A 17,941-nucleotide genomic window follows, 5' to 3' on the forward strand; every position below is an offset into this window, starting at 1 on the left:
AAATATATATCCTATCCTACGAGACTGGGACCCCCCTGATGGTAGAAACCACGTCTTAGCATAGAGCCTGGAATCTGGTAGGCTCTAAGTCATTTACCAATGACTTGGTAATTGTTTTTGAAATGAATAGATGGGCTTTAAGCAAAAAGGGTCTGGGAACCACACTAACATGATGTTTTAATCGTATAGGAGCTTTTCAGCTGAGTGATACCACCATTGCTGACTCTACTGACGGAGGAGTCAGGAGAGGGGAACAGAGCCACATAAAGATATTTTTGATGTGGGTTTCATTCTTGTTCATTAACAGAGGAGATGAGGTCATCTGAAAGACTTGTTTTCAGGGCTCATTTGTGGATCTGGATACTTCATGAGTAACAGACAGACATATCTTGAAAATGGCCATTTCAATAATTTATCACAAATCCAGTGATTTAGGTTTTTGATTTAGATCAAATCTGATGATCAGAATTGATCTCTGAGGCACAGAAGGGACTGATGTCTGGATAAGAGCTTCTAACCAGGATAGTGATGAACCCAGCTGCTTCTTTGTTTTCCCAGGTTCTGAAATTTCTGTTTTGATTCCCTTAGAAAACTGGCAGGTTAGTAAGAAAAATAACTTCATAATTTAAACTGTACTACTCTGACCACTATGGTAAGGAGAGCTCATACCTTTGACCACTTAGCACAGATGCCTTGATTTAAGAATAAGCACTTAAATGGGAAGGAAATCCAAAAAGAGGGGATATATGTGTATGTACAGCTGATTCACTTTGCTGTACAGTAGAAACTAATACATTGCAAAGCAACTAGACTCCAATAAGCATTAATTAAAAAAAACCCTTTACAGAGGATAAACAAAAAAAAGTGTTTAGACAATGTGGGGTTTAACCTAGCATGCTCCCACATTGGAGGAAAGCTCTTTACCTTTACAGGTAGGTAGAGAGCTGCTCTGGGGAACTGGCCACAAGATATCTAGAAACTTCTTTCTTGTTGACCAACATTTAAGATTTAAAAATTGTGAATTCCAACCACACAAAATTAGTTCTTAAAAGGTGTAACTATAGAACTATAGATCTTGTCTGAGGAGTGCTCATAACTGTAAGATACAGCACAGAAGTTAGAGTCAATGTCCCCAGAGTTTCAGTCTAGCTTCCTGACTTGAGACTAACTACTCAACCTTCCAAGTCCTGCCTTCCCTTGTGACTGCAGGGAAACAAAATGTGATACGTGTAATACATGGTACTCAAGGAATTTACAATCCAGTTGGTTAGGCAAAGTCAGATTTACAAAAGATAAATAGGGCATCCCAGGTGGCTCAGTAGTAAAGCATTTGTCTGCCAATGCAGGATATGTGGGTTCAGTCCCTGGGTTGGGAAGAGCCCCAGGAGGAGAAATGGCAACCCACTCCAGTGTTCTTGCCTGGAAAATCCCATGGACAGAGGAGCCTGGCAGGCTATAGTCCACGGGGCTGCACAGAATCCGACATGACTGAGCAACTGAGGACGCACGCAGGCACGCACCTGAGGACACACAGCTCTGCGTAAGTGGGTGAGACCAACACCTGGCCAATGGTTTGTTTCACGGTGCTATGAGAATAGGAAAGAAAATGACTCTCACAGATGGAGGTAATGAGGGAAGGCTTCCTGGAAGAGGCAGAATGTGAGTAAGAGCTTTGAGAATGAGATGGACGGAGAGAAGTGGTTAGAGCAGGCCAAGCCACACAGACACAAAACAAGTCATAGCAAGGACATTCTGGTTAAGTTCTGGTCATATGCAGAGGCTGGTCTTGCCGGAAAAATTTCTGCATTGGAATAGCAAAGCATAAGGCTTCCTGATAAATGGCTATGGGCTTAAAAATCTAGGCTAAGATATATGTCTTTATCTTGTGCATAATGGAAAGCTGGGGAAGGTTTCTGAGCAGAAAAAAGCATGGCCAAATAACATCATCTAGAAAGCCGGTAAGAATCAACATTCGCTCGAGTGTTATGAGCCATGCTGCTGTGAAAAAAAAAAAAAAAACCCCTTTCATTATCCTAATACTTAGTAATTCACTGAAGACCTACTTCAGAACTCCAAGGAAAACATTTTATGAATCAAAAGCTAAGTACAATATGTTAGCAATTAAATGAGATAACATAATAGCCCAGGCTGAACCACAGTCCTCCCCACCACGACTGCACACTGCTGCAGAAAGAAATGCTTCTATCATCTTCCAAGTGATCAAGCCATTTTGTTTTGATTTTCGGAAGGCAGGGAGAGAGGGAACAGGGAGGGGACGGAGGTCAAGAGAATTCAAAGCTATCTGTTCTTTAATCAGAAGGAATTATTAAGGAGAGTTCTAAAGGAGATTTGCTCAAAACAAAACCAGCCCCGGGATGGGTGTTAAGTTACTGCAACTCGTTTCCACTCCAGAACAACAACCGAAGGTGTGTAGCTGGGAATGAGACTCCCACCAGCCCTGGATGAAGTTTCCGGTGGATACCTCCCACTGCTACTTTATTTACTGCAGCTGGCCAACAGTTTATAGCCTGTTTCATGTATTAAAATTCAAATGTGGAAAACATTACCAGCATCCTCCTTGAATAATTTTTTTTGTTGTTGTTGTTCGGGGGGGAAGAAGGGTGCATTTTTTTTTTCTCTTCCCCTTCAACTTCCTTTTTATTGTGAAATGTATCAAATGGTCAAAGGCTAGCTTCAGACTGACTAAATTCAAAAACTATTTCCTTTGTTCTGATGCTTTTGTTTGAAAATTCATACCGGTTTGCACAAGGCAAGAAACGAAGATGAGATCTTCTGCGCGCACGTTGGGGCTCTGGGCTGAGGAGCTCAGACGCCGGGGGCGCCCTGAATATTTTTGACAAAAAAGGAGACAGACTGTAAAGGCGTCCTTGGCTCACAGGGCAGCAGGTTTTCCGGCCGTGGTTTGGGAACTGCGCTATGGATGTAGATGGCTCCGCAGTCACTCTTGATTGAATTCTAAACGTCTTCAAGAGTGAGTGTGCACCTCCCCTCATCACTGAAACTAGCAATTTTATTGCTTTGCCATCTTTTTTCCCCACCTTCAAAATCAAAGCAAAGATGCTCCTGTGTAACTCTGGCCGGTTATTTCCCCTTTTCTATTGCTGTGCAGCATTCTCTCCCCTTCTCCTCCCCCTGGGTTGGTCTAACTTCCCATCCCCAAAGATGACTCTGGTCTCCTCCTCATATCCCACCTCCAAATCAAAGAGGAGGCAATTCAAAGGTCAAATGGTTCCAAAAAAGCATCTCTGTAGAATTTATTATTTTAAAGAACCACTTAACCTACATCTGGTATTTAAGAGCAAACTTTACATATTTATGGAAAAAAGAAAAAAAACTGTCTCTGAAGGAATGCCCTGGGTGCATGCTGCATCCGTTTAACATATGCAAAACGAACACAGCTACAGAAATTAAACTATTTTTCTCTTGATTGAGAGCAGATATACAGAAATGGTTATAAGTCACAGATCTGGCTTTTAATAAAGCCAGATTTCTTAATTAAAAGCAGTATTGTTTAAACATTATAGTTTAAAGAAAGAGCTGTACAAACTGAAACCTCATATAATATGCATCCCCAGTGTATTTAGCATGTTACCTGAGGCCAAGCTAAATTAAAATCTAGATTTTCCTTTTGTTAAACTCTTAGCAACTGCCACGAATAGACAAACAATTTTTACTCAATGAGGAATTTTGAGGCTAGAGTCTAGGAAAAGCAAAAAAAAAAAAAAAAAAGATTTAGCTTTGGCATTCAAAAATATCTTTCCACGTTTTAGAAGTGAGTTCATTGCTTCTATTTATAAACCAGTATTTTTGGTTTCAAATTGGTTGCAGGTTTTCATAATATACAGCTCAGGATGGGACTCTTAATCTTTTATTAAGAGAAATGGAAAAGAGGGCAGAGGAATACTTCTGAAGAAGACAACTTAAAGAGCCTCAGAATAACCTGTGCTTATTTTGCATTCTCCTTTTGGAATCGTCTTTAAATAAGAGATGCTTAGTGATAATGGAAAACAGACCTTCATACACACAACTTTTTGAGAGCCTGTGAGGAACAAAACAGGACACTAAGGTGTTTGCTGGAAAGACAGGCATCTGTGAAGAGCAGAATTACACAGAGTCACTAACTGCTACTCATGTAAGTTCTTCGCCCATGTGGTCACCTCATATTGTCATCATTTAACACTTTATTAGGGAGATTTGCTGAATCTTATAATCACCTGAAAAAGGGATACACTCTCAAGTCCCTTCCAGAAGTAATGGGAAAAACTGCAATTTCAAGTACAATGTGGACAAATCTGCTTAAACCTTACTCAAATACTTTTTCATCAATAGGGAGTGGTACAACTACGATACACGTAATCCCACGGTCCCACATCATCTACTGAGACAGACACACCGTGCATCTCGACCTCCCACGCGCACGAAGCCGTTTCAGTCCCACCTGACTCTTCGTGACCCTATGCGTTGTAAACCACCATACTCAGGAGCACAAGATACTGATTTGACTTCTTAAACAAAAATAATAAACCCAACCAATTCACATGCGAAACCCAAGCAACGTAACATGAACCTACTTTGGGTCCTTTAGCTGAAGTCACTGCGAAGAACTGAACATACCGGCAGGGACCTAAGCAATGGATCTCCTAGGTTTATACGTAAGTGAAATGAAACGATGTATCCACACAAAAAACCTGTACACTAATGTTCACAGGAGCGTTGTTCCTAATAGACGAAGACTGAAGTAACCCAAATACCCATCGCCTGATGAATGGGCACATTTAATGTATATCTATACAATGGAATCTCAGTTCAGTTCAGTTCAGTAGCTCACTTGTGTCCGACTCTTTGCGACCCCATGAACTGCAGCACGCCAGGCCTCCCTGTCCATCACCAACTCCCAGAGTTCACTCAAACTCATGTCCATTGAGTCGGTGATGCCATCCAGCCATCTCGTCCTCTGTTGTCCCCTTCTCCTCCTGCCCCCAATCCCTCCCAGCATCAGGGTCTTTTCCAAACAATGGAATTTGGGGGGAATAAAAACTGAATGATGCTCTGATAAAGGACAAAACATATATAAACCTTGAAAGCACTATGCTAAATGATAAAAGCCCATCAGAAAGGACTACCACATACTGTGGGATTCCACGTTTAGGAAATCTCTAGAATAGGCAAGTCTAGAGTCAGAAAGGAGATTATTAGTTGTCAGGGGGAGGGACGAATGGAGCGTGATGGCTGACAGACATGGGGATTTCTCGTCGTGGGGGGTAAATTACACTCGTGGTGATGGCACCGTCTTGTGAATACATGGAGAACACAGTAAGTACACTGTAAAACTGAAATGGGTGAGTTGTAGGTTAAATTTTATCTCAATAAAGCTGTTTTAAAAAAAGACAAAGCTGCAGCAGTGTTATTTGAGCTAGAAATTCTAATTCTGCATGTTAACTAGCATCCCCGAGTTTCACCCCATCCCTTACCATGAGTGAGTGTCTGTTGGCGGAGAGAAGACCGGTTCCATACCCTGAGGCCAGACCACCCATTGCTCCGTTGTGAGAGGGTCCGATGATTCCGTGCATGTCGCCGTGACCTCCAGGCATGGCTGTGGACGGGCCCACCGCGTGGTTCCGGAGGACGTGAATGGCGTCGTCCAGTCTTTCTAAACGATCTTCAATTCGGCTTTGCTGTTGGTTGATAAGTGATGTGAAATTTGATTCAGTTCCAAGTATGGATATAGATTACAGAAGTAAAACCCGAGTTGACATGAACCATATTGTGGATTTCTGAATAAAATTTATTTTCCTTAAAATCATAATAAAAGTAAATGATGACTTTCCCAGAAAATGGGTGAAAACTGTTAATACTATAATTATTTTTTTGTGAACAAAGTCAGTAATTCTTCCGGGACATGGTAAGTATATATGTTTTACTATACTGCATTACCTTGAAAGAACTGAGACTTACTTTAGCAAAGAAAAAAAAAACATTTATTGAATTTAAGGAACATCCTGGCAGGCACTGGTTAAAGATTTTAAAAAATTAGCAATGGAAAGGTGCCCTATTTATAGTTTCCCAATTAAATTATCTCCTTGAAGGCATATTCCCTGGGTTTCCTGAGTCACATGACACAGTGCTAAGTATCAAATCAGGGACAGGTAAACGCCTATAGACTAGTTTCTTATTGAGTACTAACAATTTTTAACTGGGTTTCTTGCCTTCTATCGATTATTACCTGTGTGTGTGTGCGCACATGTGTGTGTGTGTGTTAGAGGGAATCAGAGCCTCAAAACAGTTGAAGAACAAAACTGCAAAAATTCTGTCAATCAAAGTGGTAGATTTCAAGACTGAAGAATTATAAAGACATGAATGAATTGCTCACCGGGAGCTTCTAATTTATTTCAAAGCCCTTACTATAGTAGAGAACTCACTACTCTTATACAATGAAAAAACCAACTGATCTTTTCATCCCAGCCATTAGGATCCGAGTTTTCCACAACTAGATAAGCCTACATGATAGTTTTTGGTGAATAAAATGGTCATGGAGATGTGTATGTATTTTTTTTTTTTCCCCAGTGTGACCAATAACGATACCAAACAACCATCTCCAGGGTGCACTTTAAAAGATACCATCTCACTGAATCCTCATTCTACACATGTAAGCAAACAGGAAAGACATTATTATCCCTTCCAACATAGACATGCAAATGAGGCTCCAAGAAAACTAAGTCAATTAACTGCTCAACACCATACTGCCAGGAAACGGTGACCTCAGGGTGACAACCCTGAGTCTTCAATTCTAGTGCATCTTTGTGCTAGATCATGCTAGAATCCACTCTGATCTCTGATGGGCTGTGCAAGCAGAGATACCAGCTCTCCGGCATGAGAAAAACGATTTCTAAATTATTCCCCACTGACAGGAACAATGTATGTCGAATACAATCAGTCTATGGTACAGAGCCTTCTGATTCGGTGGGCTTGGGTATTACGGGGTTTCCCTTAAACTCCTAGCCCTGCTGTTCACTGACCTTGGAAAGGTTACTGAACTTCTTTGAGTCTATGCTTCTTAGTCTATAAAACCAGAAATGATGAAATACACTTCCGAGCGTAAGCGAGAGCATGAAAAGAAATAATCCATGTGCCTATCACCGTTTCTGGCTTGCAGCTTCCTAGTGGAGACTGTTTTTGACGGGAATCCCCTCTGAGTGTTGAGAATTCGCAGAGAACTGACACTGCAGTTCACAGCCATGCTACGCGCATGCTAAGTCACTTCAGTCGTCTCCGACTCTTTGTGACCTTATGGATTGTAGCCCGCCAGGCTCTTCTGTCCATGGGATTCTCCAGGCAAGCATACTGGAGTGGGTTGCCATGTCCTCCTTCAGGGGATCTTCTTGACCCGGGGATCAAACCTGCATTTCTTATGTCTCCTGCACTGGCAGGCGTGTTCTCTACCACCAGCGCCCCCTGGGAAGGCCCTCAGAAACATAAACCTAGTCTTTATAGTTCTAGAGTTGGAAAAAAACCCAGCCATGACGAATGGGTCCCAGAGAATAACCGATGGAGAGAAACACAAGGATGATGGTTTATTTGGATGTGAGCTGCAGATTCACGGGGCTTAGATGGCACTTGATTGTCTCATTCTGTGGTCATCTTATTGGCTAAAGAGAGGAGGTAGATGATTTACACACTACCGCTAGGAAGAATTCACCTCTGTATTCTCATTTTTAGATTATTCTTCATTTAAATCATAAGCCAAAAGTAAGAAAGGAAACCCTGAGTGGCTGACAACATAAAGTCAGATAGACAGGCAAATTAACAGATATGCTTACGCCCACGTTCCATCTCAAAATATGGGAAGAAAAAGGGGAAACTCAACCCTGAAGGACAGCCTCTGGCTGCCACCCGTCCGTGTGTGACTCATCCACAGACCAGGCAGTGCCCAGAGCAGTGCCGCTTCATGCACGTTTCCAGCCCCTTCCTTTGAGTGGAGTGTCAAACACCGAGTCATCATGTAAGTTTTTATCATATTAATTACACTCAGGCAAGGTTTTCAGCGATTCCTTACAAGAGAAATTTAATGAAATTACTAGATTTCCATGAGAATCAAAGTGAATGAGGAGAAAAGCAGGAGGCTTCTTATTCAGAGGTCAAGAAGAAAATTCCTATAAACCCATGATTCTGGAAAGCAAACTAGAGACACAGAGACTCTCCAAGTGTTCTGGCTCCACACCATAGCTGGAACTCCAGCACTCACATCAGGAGAGGTATTTAATCACTGACACAAGTATATTTCCCCAACAAGGGGAGGAGGCCATGATCCTTCCCAGATTCTTATCTGGTTCTAGATATATAGGAGCCCTGAGGCTTCCACTGTAGCAGTAGCTGGGTTACAGTCTGTAAACAGGAACAAGCATAGGCTAATAACTCTGCCTCTAACCAAACCCATGGGCTTACGTCAACCACAAGTTCCTATTAGTGAAAATAAGACTCTTGAAGAGTGAACCGGGTGGAAAAAGAGAAGCACGGCCTGAGAATGGCCAAAGTGATGGTGAGCTGATGAAACTTACCAAAGAGTGTAAAGGTCCTTCATAATTAGGAGATGATGAAGCCTGTCCTCCACTTCTAGACCAAACAGCTGTGCCTGCTGATAGGAAAATGGGATTGCAATGAGGCCTGTATAATCCTAAGGAGAACCTTACCAACATTTTAAACAGTTCTTAGAAATTAGCATATTGATTTCTATCTGGACATTAAGGAAATACATGTAAACTGCCCATACAAGAATTTAGGGCCAAGGAAAACATTTTAAATGTAAAATAGGTAGACTATACATGGACTCAGAATTCTCCCAGGCTTCCTCGTAAAAGGGAACATTTAATTAATTGTGAATTTTAGCTAGAGAAATGTCCCTTTGATGGAAAACCGTCACTACACAGTCAAGGTACTTTTAAGAGTGCAAAGAGGGGTTTTCATTACACCTTCATGCAAAGCTGGTTTGTTAAAACCAAAATTCTCTCACCAATGAAAAACAGCTTTGCTACTTGTTTTTAAATGATCCTTAAGAAAGGATACGCCTTCAGAAACTTTTCAAGGAAATAAGATCCGCTAAACCAGAGATTTAAACACTCAATATAACAACATTAAGTAGTTTCTTCTGAAGAAAACACATTTTTAATGATTCACAAAACTTGAAGGTAAAGAAAGACTGCTGCTATAATAAATAGAACATGTCTAACCTATCAATTTAAAAATAAAAACCACTTTTGAAAATAATACGTGCTCGTGTAGAAAACTTGGAAAATAATTGAAGGAAAAAAAAAATCTATGACCTCACTGAAATCACAGTCCCTGATACTGCTGGCACTGTAAAAATCCATTCTTCCTGCCATTTCTGGGTGCGCACATGTGTATTTTTATGTTAAATAAAAATAGAATGTTTTGTTCAATTATTTTCAGTGAAAAAATCTGGACAGAGCCCTTGGTGTGAAATAGCAGTCTGTCCCCATCTCTGGATCTTCATCAAGTCCTCTCCCCCTAACGTGTGGTCTTTTAGGCTGGATAACCAGGACCTCAACGGTGGCCTTGTTTCAGGGTCCTCCACGTGCAGCACGTTACTCAGGCTTGGGATATTTGTGGCATTTTCTGGAACGATGTGTGCATCGTCGCTTCCCCTCCCAACGCTGACCCGGAAGTGGACTGGCAGAACGCTGAGTCCCCTGATTCTAGCCTGAGCTCTAATATTACTACTGAAGATTTTCAGCAAATCCCATACCCTTTCTGGGCCTTCATACATCCATCTGTAAATCAGAGCATTAGACTCAAATAGCTATTTCTCAAACTTTATATTAGATTCCAGAATATTCTTTTCCCCCCATATTATAAAATAGACAAAATTAGAGTTGCTTCGTTTGAAATGGGGAATGTGGGAGCTCTCCCTGCTCAGACTCCCTCACCCCTGGCCCCGCTGAGCTCTGTACTAGCTCAGCCTGCCTCTGACTTTGGATGCTCACACCTGTAATCGCTTTCCAGAGCCTAATAATATGGCACTAAGCCAGAAACATACAATTCTGAACTTCACTTCCCTGCCACAGGGACTGTTTCAGTGCTATTCCATTATCTTCTCAATGTCACCTCTGGCTTTCCCAGTTTCAGCACTGTCTCTCTGGAGATATGGACTGGAAGGTCCAGCTATTTCCCTCTCTCTTCTGTGACTTCCTCCTGTCAATGGAGGCTGGGGAAAGGCTGATATTAAGTCTCCCCTAAGCCCATGGCCATCAACTCTGAAAGCTCTGTGGCCAGGTGAAATCTGATACTTTATCAAGGAATTTACTTTACAATGGGGTCATGGGAGTGCTGCATGTAGGGAATACAGAGATTGAGGCAGCAACATTCAGGCAAGTGACTACAGTCTAAATTAAGGTAAGATCAGGTTTCAATCAGGTACAGATATGATTTCTTTTTTTTTTTTTAAAAGAAGCCACCTATCCTCCTTCCAAAGAGCAGAGATAGGCACCAGACAGGGTCTTTCTGGAAACATTTATATCGGAAGGGCAATGAGCCCTTTAAATGGAGCTCTGAAGAGTGCAACGCTTTACTAACACCATTTAACAACTTATAATTTTATTATCTGAAGCCATAGGTCATGTTAACTTGTTCTATTGTAAATGGCAAACATCCCCTTTAACTACACACAGTTATGTCACAATTTATTTAAACAATTATAGTTTTCTTCAAACCTTCCAATAACATGGACTTTAAAGAGGGAATCTAAAAAGTCTGAAATTTCTGGGAGAAATGATCCTTTTGAATAGTCTATGTTTGATGACTACATAATCTGTATTTCTATTCCCGATTATGTGAACTGGTTTTCCCACTGAGATTTTTGTTGGAATATATTATTCTGTTGAATATCTTTTGCAAAGAAGAGTTTAAGAAATAAGTTTCCCAAGTGCCTGTACATTCTAAACGCATGAAACTTTCAAGAAAAGTTTTGGATGTAAATGACTTCACCATTGCACAGCTGTGTCTGTCTCTCCCACCTCTTCCTATTGGTCTGTTCGGAAACACTCTGTTTTGAGTTTTTGGAGGGAGTGAGTTTCCCCCAGCAGCACAGGAAGCGTAAAGGGGAAACCGTTCTATAAGCTGACACTCAGATGCAGTGGGTTTACGGTACCGTACCTGAGAGAGATGGAGGAGAGCCAACAGGAGTTGAAGGGTTTGATGAAAAGCTGTTGTTAGTGTGATCTGGAGAATAGATCTTAAAACAGTGGGGAGAAAAACAACAACAACAAATCCTCATTCATCGGGAATAAATATGCCACAATTTAAACTACAAAGCATTAATGTGATTCATCCACAAATTCCAAGGTGCAAAATACACTTAACAATCAACTACAGTACCGATATTCTAAAATGAAAAACTTAATTACTTTTTCAAAAGAAGAGTTCTTGAGCTGCTCGAAGATAGTGGGGGGAAAACTGAACTGAGGTCAGCAGACCTTGGCTCTGTCCATTTCTTCCCGTTTCCTCCTCTGGCTGCATGGCCATGAAGCTACACAGATACACCAAACCTCCCTTTCTTCCTCCATAAAACAAGAGGTCGGGCAGCATTACATCCTAAGATTTTTGCTCAACTCCTTCTTCATTACATTTAAGGTATTTGATTCCAAGGCAGAAGGACGCTCAGTCTAAAGAAAAACTTTTCCTTAGCTCACAAGGCTACCATAAATCAAATGCCCCAATGATAAGGAGAATCCAACTGAAGAGACTAAACGTCAGAGCAACAGATCTCTGCTTATATTTACAAATGATCACGTTTAGCTTTTGAAGACAATACCAGGTACACTCCCTCAGACAAGAAAGGGGTACCACTGGTCATTGGTGAATATGGAAGAAATGCTGGATCTTAGCTTAAAGCAGAGAAGCCAAGTGCTAATGAAGCAACAATTGAACCTCGGTTATGGTCATTTGTTAAAAGTTTCTTTTTCAAAATGTTTTAGAACTACCCTTTGGCAAAGTCAGTCTTAGCTGGTCAATCAACGAGCCTCCCGATGACTTTAGAGAAAAATAAGACATCAGGATAGAAAATCTATACTCTTAAAGGCCCTAAGAATATCCACAAATCCATAATTGAGTATCGCTTGCAAGATGGGAGAGACCAGCCATCCGCTGGAATCTTCAGCGTTCTCTCTTCAATTTTTTCAATGATTATTATGCAAGGAAGCTAGTCTTTCCAAAAATCAAAGCTATTTGCCATCCATTTTCTAAAGTTCTAAATGTCCACTTCTGATTAAAGTTCACCCATCTGCCGCGGTACATCTGAAGTCCAAGGTCAACATTTCCTCACCGAAGCAAGTGCTTTCCCCAAAGCATCGCCAGTCTGGGAGCTGCCTGCCGCCCCGCTTCCTCTATTTGCTGCAAAAACAAAAGGCAGAATATGAAAAGCCAGACGGTGAGACATCGAACAATTTTCTATTCCTGGTCCATTTACTCACAATTTAATTGCATTTTTAATGCTAATTACAACACATTAATATTTAATTAGCATTAATTTGTTTGCTGAGGTAGATGTTAAATATATTCATGTTACATTTTTTTTTTAACAGATAAAATATAAACCTGACACCTTGGTTTAAAGATAAAGTGTTTCAGTTGCTATTACTTTTCCCCTGGTTGTCTACGAGTGGTTAAGTAGTCAAGAGTAGTAGGTGAGCATATGAGGTTCACTGCTAAAAAGTACGCAGTGCTTTCAGACGTCTGAAGCTCTCATAGCTTGCCCTTATTTATATTTTATATAGTAAACTGAATTCACTTCACGAATAAGAGTTACATCTGCTTTCAAATTGAAAAATTAATTTTTGCTATATAGCAAAGTGAGATACTTCTCTCAGAGTTCCACAATAAACAAAACAAAAAAATCTGTAACAGGCCTGGCGGCTTCCTAGGAGGGAAAATATTTTTAATATTTTAAGGAACATATAGTCTCCACACATTTTAAAGTCTGTGTTCATATTTAAAGAATTTGAACTCTGATGCTGTTAAAAGTCAATATCATCTCAAATTCTGGAGGTAAAATAAGTGTACATGATGACGAAGCTGCTGCTGTTGCTGCTAAGTCGCTTCAGTCGTGTCCGACTCTGTGCGACCCCATAGACGGCAGCCCACCAGGCTCCCCCGTCCCTGGGATTCTGCAGGCAAGAGTACTGGAGTGGGGTGCCATTGCCTTCTCCAGATGATGAAGCAGTCTCTCTACTATCTAAACACCAGTGTTTTTATCCAGAAGATGGATGAATAAAGGGTACAGCCGGCCCCCTGTATCCACAGATTTTTGCATCCAAGGATTTAATCAAACTCTGATCAAAAATTTTCAGAAAAAAAATTCCATACCCTTCCAAAAAGCAAAACCTGAATTTGTTGGTGGTGGCAACTATTTACATAGACTTACATTGCCTTGAGTATTATAAATAATCTAGAGATGATTTAAAGTATATGAGAGGATGAGCAAGGGTTATATGGGCTTCCCTGGTGGCGCCAGTGGTAAAGAATCCACCTGCAATGCAGGAGATGCAAGTTTGATCCCTGAGTCAGGAAGATCCCCTTGAGGAGGAAATGGCAACCAACTCTAGTATTCAAGCCTGGAAAATCCCATGGACAGAGAAGCCTGGTGGCTACAGTGCATAGAATTGCAAAGAGTCACACACGGCTGAGCACCCACATATGCAAGGGATATATGCAAATACTGCACCCTTTTCTATGAGGGACTTGATCATCCTCAAATTTAGGTTATCTGCAGGGGATCCTTGAAACATCCCCTTGGCAGGATATTGAGGAAAGGCTGCCTGTTAATAACAGGATATAGATTCAAATACATAGTTCAAAATCAGCTCTAATAAACAAGGGTTTTCTTTAATTGAAGGATAACTGCTTTACAGTATTGATTCCTGCCGTACATCAATAGGAATCAGCCCCAGGTGTACTTATGTCCCCTCCCTCGCACTTCCCACCCCTCTAGGTTGTTACAGAGCCCCTCTTTGAGTTCCGTGAGTCACACAGCAAATTACCACTGGCTGTCTATATCACAAATGGTAATGTATGTTTCCCTGCTACTCTTTCTCTTCATCTCACCCTCTCCTTCCTCCCCGCTGCCCTTGTCCGTAAGTGTGTTCTCTATCTTTTGAAAGTAATTTGCCTTTATAAAATGGTATAGCCAGTGGTGTTCTTCTCTTAGATTTATTAAGGCCTCAGCATAAGCAAGTAGATATAATATTTAAATAAAACCTATTAAACTCTAGAGGAAAATGTTTGTCACTATTTTGTGAAATAAGAAAAGGAAATACTAAATCAATGGATTAATTCAAGCAAGACTTCATTATACATTTAAACTTTAAAAAAAAATTCCCAGCCTTTTCCTCAATCCCAAGAAAGTACTCTTTCTGGCAAATGTGTCATCTTCAGCTTCCAGATTTGTAAATTAAAGTCATGGGATCAGCTCTCAAGTGGTCAAATTATCTTTGTCTCTAGGTTATAATTTCATCCTCCTGACCTCTGCTTAGTATAGTTAAATTATGCTTGTTATTTTTATATATTTACATGTTGGGTATGACTGTTTGATAATCTTTTGATGTTTGCTTTATTTGATTAACAAAACTCACCGCTACATTCGTTAATTACTAAAACTGAAAGAAAGCTGTACGTAATGAAAAGAACATAATCACCTTCTGACAAAAAAAAAAAGGAAAAACTATTCTTTCTCACATCACAAATTCATAATGTTAAAAATATATTAGTTGTTAGTACTAAGGATTTTATGTGTAAGAAAGTTCTCTGAAATGAGGGCCCAACATCATACAATGAACTAGTGGAAGGAACTTACAGATATCAAGAGTACTAAAAATACTCAATATAAAGAGATAATTGAAATTATTATCTGGTGTGAAAGTAAAAATTTCTGCATCAAGGAGTTCTTTTAAAACTGAAGACAATTCTAAAGGAAAATAACAAGGATTCTGAAAACACAAAGAGCACTAACATTTTTCAGCATGTATTACCATGGTATTTGGAGATAATTATACATACATTTTTTTCTTCCCTTCCAGAAGCAATATTATCATTATTCTTAAAATTAGGCTTATCAGTCAAAATAATTTGGATATCTGGGTTGACTAGAAAACAGACCTTCATGAAATGACAATTCAGAGCCACATCAGAAAAAATTACATTATCTAACAAAGAAAATAAACCCAACTAGGGTAAGATATTGTTATAGATAAAATTTGCTATGGTAGCTTTCAAAAGATTAATTCTTTGAATGGTTTTAAAATGCGAATAGTAAGGGTTTTAAAATATATTAATGAAACCAAATTAGGAAGAATTGAAAACCAATAAAAATATTTTAGAGATATGTTAAGAAGAAATTATACTCCCAATCTATCCCACCTCCCTCCCAACTTTCCCTCTCTGGTAACCATAAATTCATGCTCTAAATCTGTGAGTATGTTTCTGTTCTGTGTTTCTGTTCTGTTCATTGCTCATTTGTATCTTTTTTTTTTTTTTGCTTAAAGATTGACATGTACACACTGCTATATTTAAAATAGATAATCAACAAGGACCTACTGTAAAAAAAAAAAAAGAATATGCTTAAATCAAAAAATACATTATTATGGCATAAAAATCCAAGAGACAAGATACAATCCTTATGATCTCTTCATACTGCAGCTTTCTAACTGAACTTTCTGTTGTCCCTGTTTTACATAGGAGGCGTGAGAACTTGGGGGTATAATAAAAAGACAGAATTTAACTCCTTACCTCATACTGTCATGAAAATGTTTGAGAAAATTACAAAGGCTACTCATGCAAGTCACTGATAAGAACAGACTCTTATTTTTTTTTAAATATAGAGCCATTCTACCTGCAACAGCTGGAGAATCAACCCGAGGGTTCAAGTTTCAAAGCAGTTTACTGGGACCAGTTTGCTTCACACTTGGAATGCCTTTTCTTCTGTTCCAGGCAACACTGGAGAAGACACACTTTCAAGAGTCCTTAAACATGTTAAGCTACACGGATCCTCCTCCTAAAGACTCTTTTTTAGTTATGTGCCTGATATGTCAACGGGCATAAGTAATCAGAAAGTGAATGTATATTTAATACTCAAATAGCAAAATTTCTTCTATATTGAGTAATGAGTCACGTTTAGCAAACCACACTTCTCATTAAATGTGTGCACATCAAATCTACTTTTCTACCTTTCATGTAACAGGACTTGATTACTATTCTAAGCCTGAGTGTTTGTCAAGGTATTATGAGAAATTACCAAAATACCCACATAACAGAAATAAAGAGAAGAACTCCTGTCTCTGCTTGATAAAAACTGGATTGATTTCTTATGTGATTTTAGCTCTTAGCAATTTCCCTAGCTAAGGAGAGGAAAAAAAAAATCAAGTCTCTAAGTAGAGCTGTACGATGAATATGATTGAAGATGAGTAATTATTAAGAGGAACTGTAATCTGGTAGGAGGATTCGACACTGCCAACCACCCAAGCATTGTTCAAATGGCCTGAACGCAGGTGCTGCTGCTGGCTGGAAGATGGGGCAGAAAGCAGGGTTTAGTCTTCTCAGCTACAAGTGGGACCACCCTCAGTCTCTGTCCCCACTTTGGAGAAAATGGCAATTCCCATTAGAACACACCCTGATCCAAACATCAGGATAAGTGGTATCTCGGGGCTGACTACTGAAAAACCAGAATTTGGAAGATGTGTTATCCCTTTACTGCACACCCAGAACCCCAGGCTGGGTGCATCCCGAAGCTATAAAAGGATGTGTGTGCTCAGCTGCTCAGTCGTGTCTGGCTCTTTGCGGCCCGCCAGGCTCCTCTGTCCATGGGATTTTTCAGGCAAGAATACTGGAGTGGATTGCCATTTCCTCCTCCAGGGGATCTTCCTGATTCAGGGATCAGGGATCAAACTCCTGAGTCTCCTGCATTGGTAGGCGGATTCTTCATCACTGAGCCAAGGGCCAGCGCTATAAAAAGATGAAGTGTAATTCATAGTGTCTGCCTGAAAGAAGATGACGGTTTTAAAATTTAGGTTTTTCTGAACTGTGTCCAAGCAACCCTCATGTTATTCAACTAGTAGAAACAGCATAACAATGTCATGAGCTTCTCAACAAAGATATAAGAAGGAGAATTCCCAGCTCTCCTACGACCTACAATATTAGAAGAAGAACTCAAGTACAGGCTACCAAACACTGAACTTTTAGCAGGATGGATTCTTAGGAATTCAAGGGGGAAGCTGGGCCCCATCAACCACGTGCAGGAAATGGATGAGAAGACTTAAATCACACTGGTTTATTGTTCTCCGTTGGTGGTCTTTGTAACTAAGATGCCACGACGCTGCTGGATAAAATTCCTATTGCTCTTATGCTCTGTGCCTGTTCATCACCCAACTGTATGTGAAGGCTCAAGATTCTTGTAGAAGATAAAGTGAATCTTATGCGACTATTCTCATAATAAAATTACTGTGAAACCGGGTCCTCAAGGGAAAATGGACATAATGTTTCTACTAGAAAAGCCACACACTAAAACCCATCATGTCATACAAACACGTCATTAGAAGTGAAAGTTGGAAGCCAGATTAATTCATGAACCAGATAGATATTCCAGGGTAATCTTTAGCACATGTTGTATTCCATCAATCTTCGTAGGCTGTTCCTTCAACACTGTTTGGTTTGAGGTTTAAAGACGTGGTGAATACCATGCATTAGACAGGCCGGTTCAAGACTAACAAAACAATAACAGTTATTGTAAGCATTATGCTAGCTGTATGCCCCATTCCCTCTGAGAAAGGAGGCTGTGTTGCCCCCAGCCGCAAGCGGTCACACCCCCGGAATGCACACCAATGGTATCTCCCCTTGGGGAACTGGAGCATTCTCCTTCGTG

At 40.2% G+C, this 17,941-nt stretch overlaps 1 protein-coding gene across 18 annotated transcripts in view; it reads right to left on the bottom strand.

Annotated features, from left to right (window-relative positions):
• Positions 1-17,941, bottom strand: part of TCF4 (transcription factor 4) — a 385,533-nt gene that overhangs the window by 27,121 nt on the left and 340,471 nt on the right. For 13 of the 18 annotated variants that reach the window (XM_019986602.2, XM_019986606.2, XM_070778564.1 and 10 more), the window contains 4 exons: positions 12,356-12,423; positions 11,188-11,266; positions 8,577-8,653; positions 5,493-5,696 (listed from right to left, as the gene is read on the bottom strand). In XM_019986602.2, coding sequence (XP_019842161.1) covers positions 5,493-5,696; positions 8,577-8,653; positions 11,188-11,266; positions 12,356-12,423 — 428 coding nt within the window. The remainder of the gene's footprint in view (positions 1-5,492; positions 5,697-8,576; positions 8,654-11,187; positions 11,267-12,355; positions 12,424-17,941) is intronic. The other 5 variants (XM_019986612.2, XM_070778569.1, XM_070778566.1 and 2 more) reach the window with 1 other exon arrangement.

Source organism: Bos indicus, chromosome 24 (assembly GCF_029378745.1).
Source record: "Bos indicus isolate NIAB-ARS_2022 breed Sahiwal x Tharparkar chromosome 24, NIAB-ARS_B.indTharparkar_mat_pri_1.0, whole genome shotgun sequence".
NCBI classification, from domain to species: Eukaryota; Metazoa; Chordata; class Mammalia; order Artiodactyla; family Bovidae; genus Bos; species Bos indicus.